Source organism: Ictidomys tridecemlineatus, unplaced genomic scaffold, assembly GCF_052094955.1.
Source record: "Ictidomys tridecemlineatus isolate mIctTri1 unplaced genomic scaffold, mIctTri1.hap1 Scaffold_44, whole genome shotgun sequence".
NCBI classification, from domain to species: Eukaryota; Metazoa; Chordata; class Mammalia; order Rodentia; family Sciuridae; genus Ictidomys; species Ictidomys tridecemlineatus.
In genome coordinates, this window is record NW_027522848.1 from 994355 (window position 1) to 1010986 (window position 16632).

At 43.4% G+C, this 16632-nt stretch overlaps 1 protein-coding gene across 1 annotated transcript in view; it reads left to right on the top strand.

The window, feature by feature from the left end:
• LOC144373580 (mitogen-activated protein kinase kinase kinase 15-like) overlaps window positions 1-8679 on the top strand; it is a 44247-nt gene extending 35568 nt beyond the window's left edge. The window contains exons 4-7 of the mRNA XM_078036605.1: window positions 621-814; window positions 3906-4074; window positions 6318-6424; window positions 6995-8679. Of these exons, the coding sequence (XP_077892731.1) occupies window positions 621-814; window positions 3906-4074; window positions 6318-6424; window position 6995 (471 nt within the window). The 3' untranslated portion in view covers window positions 6996-8679. The remainder of the gene's footprint in view (window positions 1-620; window positions 815-3905; window positions 4075-6317; window positions 6425-6994) is intronic.
• The last annotated feature ends 7953 nt before the right edge of the window (window positions 8680-16632 follow it).

Consider the following 16632-nt stretch of genomic DNA (forward strand, 5'->3'; position numbering starts at 1 on the left):
CTGTATATAAAGTATGTTCACACCAATTCATGTCTTCATACATGTACTTTGTATAATGATGTCCATCACATTCCACCATCCTTGCTAATCTCCTACCCCCCTCTTCTCCTCCCAAACCTCTGCCCTATCTAGAGTTCATCTATTCCTCCCATGCTCCCCTTTCCTAACCCCACTATGAGTCAGTCACCTTATATCAGAGAAGACATTCAGCATTAGTTTTTTGGGATTGGCTAACTTCACTTAGCATTATCTTCTCCTACTCCATCCATTTATCTGCAAATGTCATGCTTTTATTCTCTTTTATTTTTTTTTAGTGTATTTTTTTTTTTTTTTTAGACTTCCGACTCTAACATTTCTGCCAGTGAAATTCATAGACATTTACAGGTCAGCTCAGCATTTGAAACCAAATTTCTGTCATATTATTTAAATGATAAGAGCTTTTGAAATTGAGAGGTTTCCTTTTTTATGCCTAATAGACTTGTAGTGATATTGCATAATTTGTTGTTCATATTGAAATATCTTTTTCTTCATATCCCACCAGGTCCTACCTACTCAAAGTCGCAGCTGTGCTTCTGCAACAAGTACTTTCTGGATCATTTTTGTTTCTTTTTTTTTTCCAGGCATCTAGTGGAAATTATTATTTCATCCTCTACATTGTGACACCATGTGCTGATTATTTTTGCTGTGAGAGTGACGCCCAGAGGCGAGCCTCGGAGTACATGCAGCCCAACTGGGATACCATTCTGGGCCCGCTGTGCATGCCCCTGGTGGACAGGTTCATTAGCCTCCTCAAGGACATCCATGTGACCTCATGGTAATTCTTACTATCCACCAACAGCCCTGGGAGCCTTGTAAAAATTTCCCTTTCCTTTCAGAGAGGTGGTACACCTTGAAATTACCAGTATGCCCAGAGAATAAGGAGCATTGGTCAATCATTTAAAAATCATCCTGGAATCCAGCCTCACTAATCTGAGTCACTGAGGTAAAGCCAAAAGAGAATAGAACTGGAATTAGGAGGTCAGAATTGGGCCTGTGTCTGCTCCTGACTCCCTGTGTGACCTTGACATATACCTTCTCTTCTCTGTGGCTGTTTTCTCCTCTAGGAAACAGGGAAGTTAAATCAGTGATTTTTTTTTAAACTATCTATTTCAACTTGGAGATTCTGTTTCATGATCACTTCTGAGCACGATTTTACATTCCCTTAGTTATGGGGGTTCTTAAAATGCCCCAGCAAGGTCATTCTGACCTTGAGTTCTCATATTCTTGGGAACCTACATATTTTCCTGACTTCAGGAGATGTACTGTGACATGTTCTCTTTGAGATTTATATCAGAGGTAGTATGCACTACTCACTCAGGTAGAAAGGTTTGAATGTAAGTCCTGGTAAGATGATTCCTAGCTGTGTAGCCTGGGAAAGGTCACTTCCCTTCTTTGAGTCTCAGTGCTCAAGAAACTGTACCTTCAGTGTTCTTACTCTAAAAATTAAAGGCAGAAAAATTATTCTTAAACAAGCAATCCAGTTATTTTGCTTGAAGCCAATTTAAAGGATTTATTCCTGTAAGTTGTGTCACAAGGAGGAGGATTTGTACTTCCAAAACAAATGAAAATCCAAAGGACTGGCAGAACTGGCTTATAATGAAATGTCAAGGACCTCATGTCATGTTTTGGCCCAAATCATGGCACCTTGAACCATGGAGGGTTACTACTGAAATATTGGCATGAAGTTCATACTTTGTTCTCCTTTTCTATGCCATTGCCTCTTTTCTGGATACAGACTTTCTTTTAGAGACCTTAGTGGGGAAGACGACTGGAAACCTAGACATATGTGACCATATGCCAACACAAAAAGCAAATGGCAAACTTTTTGTGACACAGTCCTAGCAAACCTCATTCAGTTTTACTTTGCTAACTTTTGTCTAATTGCAAAACAAACATTTTAGTGATGTTTAGGGAAAAAGTTCTTCCAATATCATATTTTCAGGTCTGACAAGGAGGTCGGCTAACTTGAATCTTCCAGATAAGTCATATCTTTGCAAGAAATGGGTTCAAGTTTGTTTCTCATTCAGTGTATGTATGTATTGGGAGGAAAAGAACTTTTTTGATTTGTTTTAATTTCCAAGGGCTTGAAATGTGTATTAGTGGATTCCACCCCACAGTTGGCTGGGGTCTTGACAATAATGAGACAGTAAATGGTACTTGTGATTGCAAACATCTGTAATCAGGATGGCAGGTAAGTTTTAAGCTCATGAGCCAATTCTGATAGATTTATAAAGTATCTTGAGTCCTGTGCTATAAAGGGCTTTGAAGCCATTTCCAAGTTCATATTGATTAGCAACATCTTCCCTGGTTGCCAGAGGCAGAAATGGCTGCATGATTATTACATATCTGGAGTCCCCAAACCATAATCAAGTCAGTGTTTTATTTACCTAAAAAGTTACTGTTCTTATTAGATTTCTTCATTTATTAAAACTATTTTTCAGAATTACCCTTGAAAACAAGACTGAAGTATAACTTTTTACCATCAGGCCAAACTAATAACACTTTAATAGCTTTCATGCCTTTATAGTCTACCAAATGGGCAATGGCTGTCACCCAGTTTAATGACTCATTCAATTAATGACAGAATTTTAAACACTGGCAGAGTTTGCTGATTTGCTCATCATTGGGGTAATGGCAGTTGACAAATAAGGAAATAAAAATGAAAGCATTGCACTAATATTTTTACATCAAAACCCTTTCTGTGGGATATCACTTCATTCTTTAAATGTTAATTGAGGTCTTATTATAAGCATTGGACCAGGCTGTGTAATGTATGCACATTTTTATGGCATAGTTTTATAATTATTCAAAATAAGTATGATTTGTTCTTATTCTCTCTTGTGTTGTTTCTCTAGGAAAGATGATTTATCCTACTGTCTTTTTAAAGAAACAGCTTAATTTTTCTCTCTACAATTAAATCATTTCAGCTTCTTAATGGGTTGGCGGCATTACTGCTTGGCAGTGCTCATTCTCTGTTTAAAAATTAATTGGAAAATAGGCAAAATATTTAAATCAATCTGTGGTCATTGTAAGTTGGCCTCTGTACACCAAATTAGGTTGTTTTTCAAGGTTTTATTCCAAGTATCAGATACTAGCATTGACTTGTAAGAGGCTATGGGCACATTAAGTGTGGATTTAAACTGTTTTAAATGTTCTTACATATCCACATTATTATCTAGACACCCTCATAAAGGAGATTTTTATATTTTACATTAGGTTTTTATATTTTACATTATGGCAGTCAAATAAGACAAGGGAAGTGTGTGTGTGGGGGGGGTGAAAGGCAACGTTTTCTTTAAGCTTCCTAGCATGGCTTCTGTGTACCCCCTTTGGATTGCTTGGGGACATGACACCAGTTTCCAGCTCTCCTTCAATTGGTGAAACCTTCATGACTACTAGGGACACTTAATAAATGAGAATATTTTTAAAATGAATTTCTGTGTATTTCATAGCTCTGGGAGTTTTGTTTGGCTTTGTGATTATCTGTTTCTGGTAGGGAAAAATAAATATTCAAGTAAGGTACCATCTTGCCTTCTATGTGGTTCAAAATACCAGAGGAAATAGATTGAGCTGTATAGAAAGTTCTGTATATTGTTTGAATATTTCAGCTTTGAAAATATTTTTAAGGTTGTAATGAGCTGGTTTTTATTTGTTAACATTATTGGCTCATTTTAGCAAAATATGAATAACAAGTTGAAGTGTCTTTAGTTTGCTGCATGAGGAGGCTCGGGTCTGGGCCAAGGTCTCCATGTGTTAGCCTCAGTCACATAAATAAGAACCATATTTGTTTGAGTGCCAAGGAGGAGGGTCCTGGATGCACATAGTCATATCTATATGACTGGAGGTTTTCCTGTTCCCCTGTCTAGTGTTTATTACAAAGAAACCTTGTTGAATGACATCCGGAAAGCCAGAGAGAAATACCAGGGTGATGAACTGGCAAAGGAGCTGGCTCGGATCAAACTCCGCATGGATAATATTGAAGTTCTGACATCAGACATCATCATTAATTTACTCCTGTCCTACCGTGATATCCAGGTATGAAATGTGCCTAACTGAGGCTAGCATATAGCAAAATTTCTCTTGGCATGAGGAACTCCTCAGGTGAGTGTATTCTCACTAGGTGTATGGTGTATTCTCACTAGGTGTGTTATTTTACTAGGTGTATGGTGAAGTAGCTATTTTATATAAATGGATCTGTGACCAGGTCAGAGGTCATCCAGCTTATCCATCAGGGTGAGAGTTTTAGAGAAGAGTTTTTCATATTAGGGCTGGTGTGAATGCTCCAACAAGAGACCACATATATGGCACTGCTTAGTATAAGTAATTAATAATTTAACACTTTATGCTATGCATAGTTCCAAGCCTTTTGCTAATCCTAAATTAATTCACTATTCTTAACAAACCTATGATATAGGTTTATTTTGTTGATCCCCATTTTTTGGAGGGGGGATACTGGGGATTAAACTCAGGGGCACTCAACCACTGAGCCACATCCCTAGCCCATGGTACCACATCCCACAAGTCCTGTCTCTAGAACTCTTCAGTAGCTTCTAAGGTCTGTTTTAGACTTAATATCTATATTCTCTGAAATATAGATTCTCTGAAAACACAGTAGCCATTTCCTGGTTGCTAGGCTTAATTTTTTCTGCCTTTGGATGAGTGGTGGTAAATAAGAAAAGTAACAAAGGCCTAAAGGACATAGCAGAGCAGAGAAGATAAGAAGGACAATGGAGTCAGTCAGCCTCAGTCTAAATCCTGACTTCACTAACTGCTGTGTGACTTTGGGCAAGTTATTTAATTTCTCTGTGCCTCATTTTCCTCATTTTTAAAATATTTAGTCTAAAACAGGCCTCAGAAGCTATTGGAGAGTCCTCAAGATGGGGCTTGTGGGATGTGGTACCATGGAGGAAAATCAGCATTTCCTCTTCTGAATTTAATGCCTTTGAGACATTCCTAAGGGAGTCTGCCTCCCTTTCCTGTGGCACACGGGGTAATGTACAATACTTATAGACTCCTATAAAGCTACATTGGAAGTTGTTGGCCATGTTTCTTTAAATCTAAATAATGGAGATATCCGTTTATGCCTTGGACCAAGAAGAGTCAACTGCTAAGGAACTCATACCCCTAGTGATGAACAAATGAAACTAACTGATTTTAGTAGCAGGTGCCATTAGGGATTGTGATAATGATTAAAGCATGCACCATGACCAAGGATTAACCTTTCTTGAAGGTTTTCTTCCCTTGAGTTCCTGACTTCTGGTTTCCTTCTGCCCTTGCCTTCATGTATTATCGCTTTCTTTCTTTTTTTTTTTTTTTGTATCCTTTCATTTCTTAACCTTTCATTGATGGGCCTCTTGGGCTCAAATGTGAGCCAAGATATCTGTGGAATGCACTACTGTCTTCTCTTTCCTAGGCCAGTAGTATCAAATGCAGAGCCATAAGACAGGTTTGGGATTTTAGTAGGAAACCCTCCTCTTCAACCATAGCTGGCAGCAAGTTGGCTAATACCAATGATTGTAAGCCTGGCTAAAATGTTAACTGGTAGCGCTACTAAGAGGGGACCCAACTGAGACACACATGGTAGCAATTTTTCCCTAGATGATTATGTAGCATTTAGACCAGTGGTTCTCAACCAGGAAGCATCTGATAGCATCTAAACACATTTTAGTTGTCAAAACTCTGTGTGTGTGTGTGTGTGTGTGTGTGTATGTATGTTTTGCTAGCTTCTAATGAGTAGAGGCCATAAATGCTACTGCCTTTCCTATAGTGCACAAGTCAGCATCCCACAATTAAGAATATTCTGGTTTAGATTAATTTTACTGATTATGATAAACCAAGAAGGGCTAAGATATTTTTTCCCTTTACATGGGAAGTTAACTGTAGATTTTCTTATATGTATGTCTAGCTCATTTTAAAATAGCTTTTCTGGGTGGTTTTAATCCTTTTCCACTGAAAACATAGTAGCCATTTCCTGGTTGCTAGGCTCACTTTTTTTTCTGCCTTTGGATTTAACAGTTTTTCTTCAATCCCTTTGTCCTCTTTGGTAACAGGAATTTCTTTTCTGCCCTCTCTCTCATTTATCTTATTTTCTGTTTTTTTTTTTTTTTTGTTGTTGTTGTTCTAGTGAAGGTTACAAGTAACTTCACTAAACACTCTATGCAAGGAAAGGTTTGTCTTAAAATCTGGAGACTGGCTTATGTTTATAACTATTCAGAAAAATCTACAAAGACCTGTAAAGAATTTCTTCTCTTTTTCACCTTGAGATCTCTCGCCAACAGGACTATGATGCGATGGTCAAGCTGGTAGAAACTCTGGAGATGCTGCCTACATGTGATTTGGCTGATCAGCATAACATTAAATTCCACTATGCATTTGCAATGAATTGGTAAGAATGATAATGTATGTGTAGGGTCTCGTGTCACCCCCCCCACATACCAGTGATTGAACCCAGGGCACTTAACTACTGAGCCACATCCCAGCCCTTTTTTGTATTTTATTTACAGACAGGGTCTCACTGAATTGCTTAGGGCCTATGCTAAGTTGCTGAGGCTGACTTTGAACTTGCAATTCTCCTGCCTCAGCCTCTTGAGCCACTGGGATTATAGGAGTATGCTACCATGCCTGGCTGTGTAGGGTTTTGAAACATGCTACCTATTGAATTCTGCTTCCTTCTTTTGTTTAACATTCAAGTATAAGCCAGGTCATGTGCTAAATGCCAAGGTCACGGAGATAGACAAGGCACAATCTTCCTTCAGGGACTTAGTCTTTGGAACATGTATTCTAGCTGTGAGATCAGACATGTAAAAAAATCCTAATAGCTCAAGGTGGTACATTGTTTAATGAAAGTTTGCCCAAAATGATAAGGAAGTATAGTAGAGGGAGGGAACCATTCTACTTGGGGGTTTTAGAGAAGCTTATTCATGGGGATGGTGAAAACATTATTCCATTTGGCCAGACCAGAATATGAGCATAGAGTTCTTCATACACAAAGTGCTTTCAAGGAACATCCATTGAAACTAGAACACAAGATGCAGTGTGGCAAATGCAGGTGATGAAGCTGAGACCATGGATGGAGGATGGGACCACGTCTTGAGAGGACTTTGCATGCGTGAATAAGGAGTTGATATTATCTTGTAGACAGTGGATGACTAGATTAAGTGACCGGATTGATGTTGTATGTAAGGAGAAAGAACTTGGGAATTCAAACTTCTGGGCTAAGCAGAGTGTGAAACTTGGAAATTCATGCTTGGAGATCATAAGCCTCAGAAACTTCACTGGTAAGGTATTAGCTAAGATTATATAACAAAAAAGCCACAAATGCAGTAATTTAAATTAGATTGAAATTTCCCTTTCACATGGCAGGCTAGAGTGAACCAGCCTAGCACCCAGCCTTGCTTCAGGAGTTGTTGAAGCACTTAGCATCCAACTACTGTAGCTCTTTTCATCCCCTGGAATGTTGGTCTTTTCTGCGTAGTTGAAGCTAAGTTACCGCCACTCAGTGTTCCACCCCGACTCCATTCCATAGGTAGGAGAGGAAACCCAGGGCAAGTCATTTCCTTTAAAGCAAGTATAATTTACACATGCCACTTCTATCATATTCCATTGGTGAGCACTCAGTCATATGACTCCATTTAATTACAGGGGAAGCTGGTAAGTGTAGTTTGTAGCAAGGTAGTCATATACCCAGCCAAACTTGGCTACTATGGATTTGCAGGATAACTAGAAGTTTGCCACATTCAACCTCACAAGGCTCTAGATGCACTTAAATGTCTTAGTTCTGCCTTCTCCCTTTCTCTGTAGATAGTCTATAGGAAGAGAAGCAGCATTAGGTGAATATCATGAGAACCATTCCCTGATACACTCCTTACTGGGCCTGAGATGGGAATTAATTATGTCAAATCATACAGCAGAGTACTCTGGGAGGTTTTCAAACTTATCTTGAGAGCCAGAGAGTTCTGGCACCTCCTTATCAACCTTCCATAACTGATATCTTCAATAGGGAGTGAACGAGATGAGGGTTGAGGATGAACTAAGTTAGAGGACTGCTGTATTGGATTTCCCAGTTTCAGAGGCTCTGCTTTGCCTCAGCAGTTAGATTGGGCTATAGGTTGTTGACCTGCCATTGGCTGTTTCTGCAGGACATTAGCAAAATAAGAGCTTATGGCTTTTTGAACCTTGTAATAACATGTGAGGTCACACTTCTCTCTCTTAAATCAAGGCAAAATTTACAATCAGTGAAATGCATAGATCTGAAGTGTATAATTTGATGAGTCTGACAAATGAATACACACATGTAAACAACACCCCAATCAAAATAGAAAATATTTCCATCACTCCAGAAAGAAGTTCCTAGTGTTCTTTGCCAGCAGCCCTCACACTTTTATAGGTCAACCACTGTTGTACCTTCTATCTTCATAGGTGAGTTTTGCTTGTCCTTGAACTGTTATCACTTATGAGGTCCTTGGAAGAAAGCTTAGCACACTGTAAGTGCTATAAAAATTGTCTTATTAAATAAAAACTGAGAGCCGTGTAAGTTATTCATTGCCATGTATTTTCCCCAGACAGAGTAGAGGTTAACTGTTGTCAGAGAATGAAACAATTGATTACCATCCTCTCAAGGGAATAAAAGAGTAAAACAGATATGTTAGTCAGCTTTCTGTCACTGTGACAAAACACCTGAGAAAAACAACTTAAAAGAGGGAGAATTTATTTTGGCTGTTTCAGTCCACTTGTCTTCATCACAGGTGGGCTTGTGGTGAGTCAGAATATCACGGTGAGGAGCACATGGTGGAGCAAAACTGCTCACTTCATGGTATCCAGGAAGCAGAGAGCTAAGAGACAAAATATCTCCTTCAAGGACATCCTCCCAGTAACCTGCTTCCTCCAACTAGGCCCTGCTTTCTATAGGTCATATCACCTCCTAATAGCACCACAGGTTGACAACCAAGTTTTTAGCACATGGCCTTTGGGGAAAATTTCACATGCAAACCATAACAACAGGGCTTGAAATGGAAAAATGGGTATCTAAGAGAAGTGGGTGTAACAGGATGAGGTGATCCTGAGATGAATGTGCATCCAATTTAGAAGCTGAATGGCCAGGACTGCATGCCAAAAAGCTATCTTTCTCTTGACCTTCTAGCCTTCTTTGCCTTCTGTTAGACAGAAGCTCTGTATTGTAAGCCAGGCAGGATACTTGATGCTGAGAACCCCCTGCACCAGACTAAGAATTTTCTATAGAATTGCAACATTTGCTTTATTGATATAGGCAATCCAGTTCTGATTTTTTTACTTTTTTTCTTTAGATTCAACTTGGATATCTGTCAGGATAGTTTCAGTAGGGTTTAGCATTGTGTACAGTTTGGGGGAATTTTATGGCGTTTCCCATAGGGGGAAAATAGTCATGGGTTAAAAAAAAAATGAGTCTTCCTGCATTACTGTTGACCTTTAACTCTTAGGAAGTGGAGCAAATCATTGTCATGAATTAGTTACTAGAGGTTGGGAGGAATGAATGACGTTTGACACTCAGATGACAAGGTAAGGTCTCCCTGTCAGTGGGAAAGCTGGTTTGAGCCAGCCAGCTTTTCCTGGTATCTTCCACTTCACTGCATTCAGAAGCTCATTCAAAGCTACTTCAGGTTTCCACTGAACAGTTAACTACTGCCTCTCAATGGCATGGAATCCTTTGTGAGCAATTGTTGTTTGCTGTTGCTTTTACAGGTAGGACTTTATTACTTACACTAATGCATGCAGAATATTCTGACCAGAGATCCCGTCAGTAGGCACAATGGTCCAAAAGAGAATATCAGAATCAGGCTTAGATTTAAAACAAAATAAAGTTTGCCTATTGCAAAATAGAAGGCATGTACTCATATTTTCCGTCCTGCATCTTTTGATCAAGACCACCAATTCCAGCAAAAGTTACCTCTGAATTGCTTAGCACCTGGAGGGGAAACTGAATGTATATTGCATTTATTGGAATAAGTAAGTTAAACTGAGTGGTAGAGGAAAATGCTCTTTGGGCCCTAGAAATAAATGTGGGGGAGAATAGATGAAAGTGACTGAATCCACCCCACATCAGAGGGTCTCTGTGCTTGCTCCAGAACCTATGGCTGGCATCTGTTTCTCCTCCTCTGAGCTTGCCAAAACATTGCTTGGGTGAAGGGACAGTTTCCCTAAGAGGCAGTGTAGGTTCATCACCTCTTCAATAGCAATCAGTCTCCTTTTGTCTCATTGTTTATTTTCACTGTTCAATATCACCATCTTCATTTCTAGATTTGTATAAAATTCTTTATTCTATGTTTATCCAAAGTAGAAAAATGAGATCTACCCCCTGTTACATAGTGCATTGTTTCCAGGCACTTAAAAACATTACAAAAGGAGATAAATTTGTTGTTGCTTTCTCAGTAGCAAAGATAACCAAAAAATCTGTTGACTTAGAATTATGTAGTCCTAACTCTGTTTAAAAGTAGGCTTCTGGGTCACGTGGTAATCCTGTGCTAGATTTCCTGGGGAGCCCACCACACAGTGGCTGTCCCATTTTATATCTCCACCAGGAAAGGCAAGCACCCATGTCACCATCCTCATCACACTGGTCACGTTTTGTCCCTTTGCCTGCTTCTCTTGGGACAATTATTTCAGATCTGTCCCCTCCACTGGATCATGGACTCAGGGAGGTCAGGATATTCCCAGGCTTCAGTGCCCCCAGCACCAACATGAAGCCCATGCCCAGAGGGCATGCACACACGTTTTCAAAGAAGGAAAGAATCAGTCAAGCAGGCATATCAGCACAGAAGAGCAAAAGTAAATCGACCTTCTCCTTCTAAATTCTTCAGTCTTGACCATTTCTCTGCCCAAAATCCTCCAGTAGCTTCCACTTTCATCAGAGGAGCCAAAGTCCCTACCATGGCCTGAAAAGTTGCACAGTGCACCCCCTCTGCACCCCTGCGGCAGCTTGAAGACCATCCCCTGCTTTTCTCCCCTGCTTTCTCAACTCTGGCTACACTGCTCAATCCTTCCAAGCACCAGACCCTTCACACCCCTTCCCGGTCCCAGGAGCCCTTCCACCAACTGTCCACACGGCTTTCTCTGCCCTTAGAGAGGCTGTCCTTGACCGTACTCATCAAAATCTCTCCCACACACACAGGCACTGGAGCAGCACAACCTGCCCCTCCCCCTTCCCTGCTGCTTTGTCCCCTCAGACCAATGTTTCCTGTGTTCATTGTTCACATCACCCCACCTGAGAAGCAGCTCCTGAGGCCAGGGATTTTCATCTGCTTGATCACGTCTGTATCCCTAGGCATGCACATAGTAGGACCTCAGTCCACACCTGTGTGAAGGAAGCAGCAGGTGCATGGAGTCCCTCCCCTCAGGACTCCAGGTCCTGACTCTGCCTCTGAGAGCAGGTGTCCCTGTTTCCACCGCCCTGGGCATTAGACCGATGGGCAGTCTGTCACCTAACAGGAAGCCCAGTTTCCAAGGTGCCCAAGTTACCCCTGGAGCTCAAGGGGCACTCTGGCTAGTCCTGCTCTGGCCCATGCAGCCTTAGTCACAGTCAGGGAGTAAGTTCCAAAATGCCCCTGGGCAGTATTACAGGCAGGCCAGGGAGGGCCTGCAGGAAGCCAGGAAGCAGTCCTGGCTTGGGTACGCTGTGCACACAGTGTGCCCACGCACATTCGCACATATGCTCCAGGCATATAGGCAACATCATCATCATAGATGTGTGGATAAAGTCTTTCTGCCTCTGAGCTCTCAGGGTTTTGATGGTGACTGTAGCCATGAGACTGTAGCTCACTGTCCTTTGAACTCTGGAATCAGAAGCACACAGTCTGCCACTTTGCAGCTGGGTAGCCATGAATGCATCCCTAGCCTCAATCAGTCTCACTTTCTGCATCTACACAATGGGGACAGTGCAGTACCCACTGCAACTCGATGAAACATAATTGAAATGAGGAGACGTGTGTGAGACACATCCGCACCACTCATAAGGTGTTCCCACCCTGCACATGTGCTTATGTGGCATCAGGCCTGTACCAGGCCCTGTGCCATCATCTTTCCTTACTGTTATGCTTGATAAAGACCCAACCCCACCAGGGCTCGCCCTTGGAGCGGGGGCGGAGGGGGGGGGGACAACTGTGAATTTTAAATGCATTTATGTGCCCATGAAATTAAAATGTCAAATGATTGTTCTGAAGGAAAGCAATAGTTTTCTTGCAAAGCACACAGTCTAATCCGGTGCTAGCAGAAAGGAAATATTGATGGTGGAAGTGACATTTGAGCAGAAGGTAAGGCAGAGCACTAGTTAGTGGAAAGAAGAGGGCTGGGAAAGCTCTTCCTTCAGCTGCCAGGGGCCTCGGGTCCTGCTGTGACCAAGATATTCCTGGTTTTAGCACTGAAATCCCCACAGCCTCAGGGGACCCCCCCCACAACTCCAGGCAAACTGGATGGCTGGCCACTCTAAGTCAGGAGAATTCTATGTGCAAAGATCCTGAGTTGGGGGAAATACGTCCCATCACAGGAACTAAGAGAGGCACATGTGGCTACAGCTTAAAGATGTGTATAAAGAGGCAGGAGAGGTGTCTTTAGAAGGCTTCAGGTACCATTTTAAGGAACTGGTTCTTGCTCTGAGGAGCCATGGGGAGCCACGACAGAGCTGCAGGGGGAGAGACGATGTGAGCAAGGTGGGTTATTATGATGTTTCCTGCCGCTGCTGCATGGCGAATGGGCCAGAAGGCACCGAAGCAAAAGAGAAGTCCCAGGCTCCGTGCAGGCAGATGTCTGCACGTCATTTCAAAGTGGGGAGAGCCACTGTTTAGGCCTGGGGTATTTGGGCTGGCGAGCACAGCCGTGGGACCTCTGCCAAAGAGAATCGGGTTCTCACTTTCCATCACTGGGACTTCCAGAGAGCAAGGGGCCAAAGAGTGCATGACGCTTTGACAGGGTCAGCAATACCCAGCTCCCCACTGTGAAGTCCTGGATCCAGTCAAAACTTTAATTTTTTAAATAAATAGAACAGAAAGGTCAAAATTTCTGCTGGCAGAAGCAGGGATTGGAAATGGGAAAAGGCTCCGAAATGTCTTTTACCTCCTCTCTGTTCCATTAATGACTTTTCAAACCCACTCCCAAAGGAACTTCTCTTAGATATGCTAATGTTACTCCATTGCTCTAAAATCCTGTGTCAAACACTGCTACGGAAAACACCCTAATAGAAGACACACTTGGAAATCGCCTGTGATTAGTGGCTTTATTTAAAAGAAAGATCCCTACAGATTCAAGTGGCAAAATCCAACAAGGACTGTTCCCTAGATCCCCATCACTGGAGGGCAACAGGGACACTCCCCCAGTCTCCTGCCTCTGCTGGGACCTTCTTATTTCTGCCCAGCCCCCCAGTCTCCACCCCTAGAGATGGGGCTCCAAGGTCCAGTTTTCTCCAGTCCACCGTACCCTGTTAATGACCCTCCATCACTAACTCAAGCCAACAGGGCACTTCCGCTCATCATCCTGCTGTTTTGTTACAGTGAGGAATATTTCTCTGTAGCCACCTCTCTAGCAGGAGTGGGACCATGAAGGAGGCTTAGAGATCCCTGTTTGTCCTTGATCTCGCCTTTTCCTGCCGGGTGTGTTGTGTCCTCACCAATGCTTGTCTTCTCTGCTCTGGTGGGACTGGGGTCTGTGGGACACACTTTAGAAAGGGCACATTGCTCAGCGCTATACCACGGGGGGCACACATGTGACCCCCACATCTACACATGCCCCTAGGATCAAGGGGTCTCTGCCCTCATGCCTTCTGTTGCAGACTAAATTGTGTCCCCACAGAATTCCAATGTCGAAGTCCTTCATCGGACTCATGTGGGACTAGGGCCTTCAAAAAGGTGATGAAGTCAGAATGTGGTCGAAGGGTGGAGCCCGGATCCAATAGGACCAGTGTCCCCAGAAGAAGAGAAAGAGACACCGGCAGGTGTGTGCGGGATCAGGGAGAAGGCCCTGTGAGATAGGGCAGGTAGTCATCTGCAGGCCAGGGAGAGCCTCAGGAGAAACCAAACGTGCTGGCATCTGGATCTTGGACCCCTGTCTCCAGACCTATGAGAAGCAAGCATCTGGCATTCTGTTGTGGTGGCCTCGGGGAAACAAAATGCCACCCTTCCTCCAGGGCACACTGACACTATGTTGTGAGGAAATGCACGATCTTCTCGGGGCTCTGGGGTAACCTTTGCCTCTTCATGCTTCCAGGATACAACCCCTGGCCCCCCTCATTGCCAGAAGTCGTTCTGGGGTTCTCTGGTCCACTGCAGCCCTGCAGGCCCAGGGGGAGCCCAGTCAGAGACGCTGCCGAGCGCCTGCTCCGAGGCAGTGCTGGGGAGGGCAGCTCCCTGAAGATGGAGAGAGTCCCCATGACCTCTGAGGAAGGGCCTCTCGTGGTGTGGACTTACCCTGCAGGACTGTCCTTCTCTTCCTGGGGCTGCTGTCTTGCTCCAGGGCAGGGCTAGCCTTCTGTCTCCTCTTCTCCTTGCCCTTGCTCCACCCTGCCCCATCACCAGGACCCTTCAGGGACCAGGTCAGTACTCACCAGAACCAGTGAGAGTGGTGAAGGCCGAGCCTGTCTTCCTCACTGTTTCCCTGCCCACAACACATGCTGACACACAGCGCAGCGCTGTTGCGTGTGTGTTGAATTAATAACGTTTGCTCACTCAACCAAAATCACTGATGCAGAAAGAGAATGAGAATTACCTGTAAAATAGTGTAGGGTGGTGGTCAGATCTAACTGGAACTCAGCCCCACCGCCTACTAGCTGGGTCAGGTTGGCCGAGTTCCTTGGGTTCTGTGACCTTCCACCCCTTCATCCGAGGAATGAGCTTCATAACAGAGTGCACCTGGGGCCCTGTGATAATGACAGTGATACAGTGTTCTGCACAGGCCAGAGACACACACAGCAAGCCCTGAAGGCTGCTCACAGGGGGTCAGAGGGGCGTGGCTTTTTTAGGGTGTGGGGAGCAAGAGCTGGGCCATTCCCCCCACCCCCACCCCCATACCTGGTGCTGGGTTGTCCCAGAGGTGTGACCATAGACTGTGGTTATAGTGGGAGTGTATTAGCTTATCAAATAACTGAGGGAGGGGAAATGTCCGGCTCTGAATGGAAGATCAGATGGAGGAGCATAGATAGAGTGGGAAGAAGACAGATGAAATGACGTCCCCAGGGCTTCTTTCAGCCCCTGGAGTGATCTCCATGTTACCATCACCCTTTTCAGGTCCTCACACCCCGTTTTCCTTGGGGAGCCACCCCTCCCTCCCCCTCAACCAAGGAAGTTGGGGTGGGGCACACTATCTGGAGCTGGAGGAGGGATCTGGAGCTGTCAGCATAATCCCACCCACCAGCCATGATGACATGCAGGCTGTCCACTCTAAGTCCACCCAACCACAGTGAGTCCACAGACCTCACAGGCCCACCTTAAGATTGTTCTCTCTTGCTGGAGATGAACCAGAGAAAGCACAAACCCAGAGGATGGAACCTGGGATTGTTTGGGGCCATGACAAGAGGAAGCCTGACTGAGCAGAACAAGGTTATGACCATGCTATTAGAGCTAGGAGGTGGAACGAGAATCCTGTTGCCACCACTGGAGCACTAACTGGATCCAGCCACACCTGAGCCCCCGAGCCCTGTGAACTTGGCAGTGTCTTTGTAACTAAAACAGTGTGACACAGATTTCTATAACTTGCAACTGAAATGACCCTGAATAATGAGGACAATTTTAAATTATCTTCATTTCAAGGTAGATTCATTTCCAAGTGAGGAAAGTCAGAATGGTGGATTACAGATCCTTTATCACTCAACAGCTACCTTTTTCAAATACCTACTATGAGACAGGAACCAGGCTAGGACCCTCGCTCCTTCAAACAGCTCTGCCATAAAAACTTGGGCCTACCCAATCATCTCTTGAGTCCTCTATTTTTTAAGTAACATAAATAAAACACCCAAATTTCCAATACCCAGCGCTCGCGCTCTCTCTCTCTCTCTCTCTCTCTCTCTCTCTCTCTCTCTCTTTTAAAATGAATTCTGTGTCTTGGTTACCATTCTCTATGTCAGAAGGAAGAAAAACACGTACAAGAGAGAACCTCCCCACAAATCAATCTTTATTCCATTTCAAAGCCTGCAAGATTTTCCAGATCTTTCAAAGGCCTCCTTTCTTGGGTGAAATACTACATTTATTTAATAAAGCAGGTAGGATTTACTATCTGGGCATGGGTAAGCACTTTTAATTTTTCACAAGATGGATGACAGCATTGAAGGCTTTTTCTCTCTCCTCTCTGTTTTTTTTTCTTCTCCATGCTCTTTTGCTACAACTGCACAACTTTACCCGTCACAATTGAATTACCAAACAGAGCCAAGGAAAGATTGTCCCTGTGGGGGTGCCATGTAGGTTGCAGCCTTAATCTTCTTTTAAAGAAAACTTTCAAGAATTAGAAATGAATGTCATCAACTGTGGTTTTAAATGGTGCTGACACATTGCTTTGGGGAGCCCTAATGCCCCCCCCCACAGTGTGTGCGACTGTGTGACTGTGTGACTGCGTGTGTGTGTGTGTGTATGTGTGTGTGAGTGA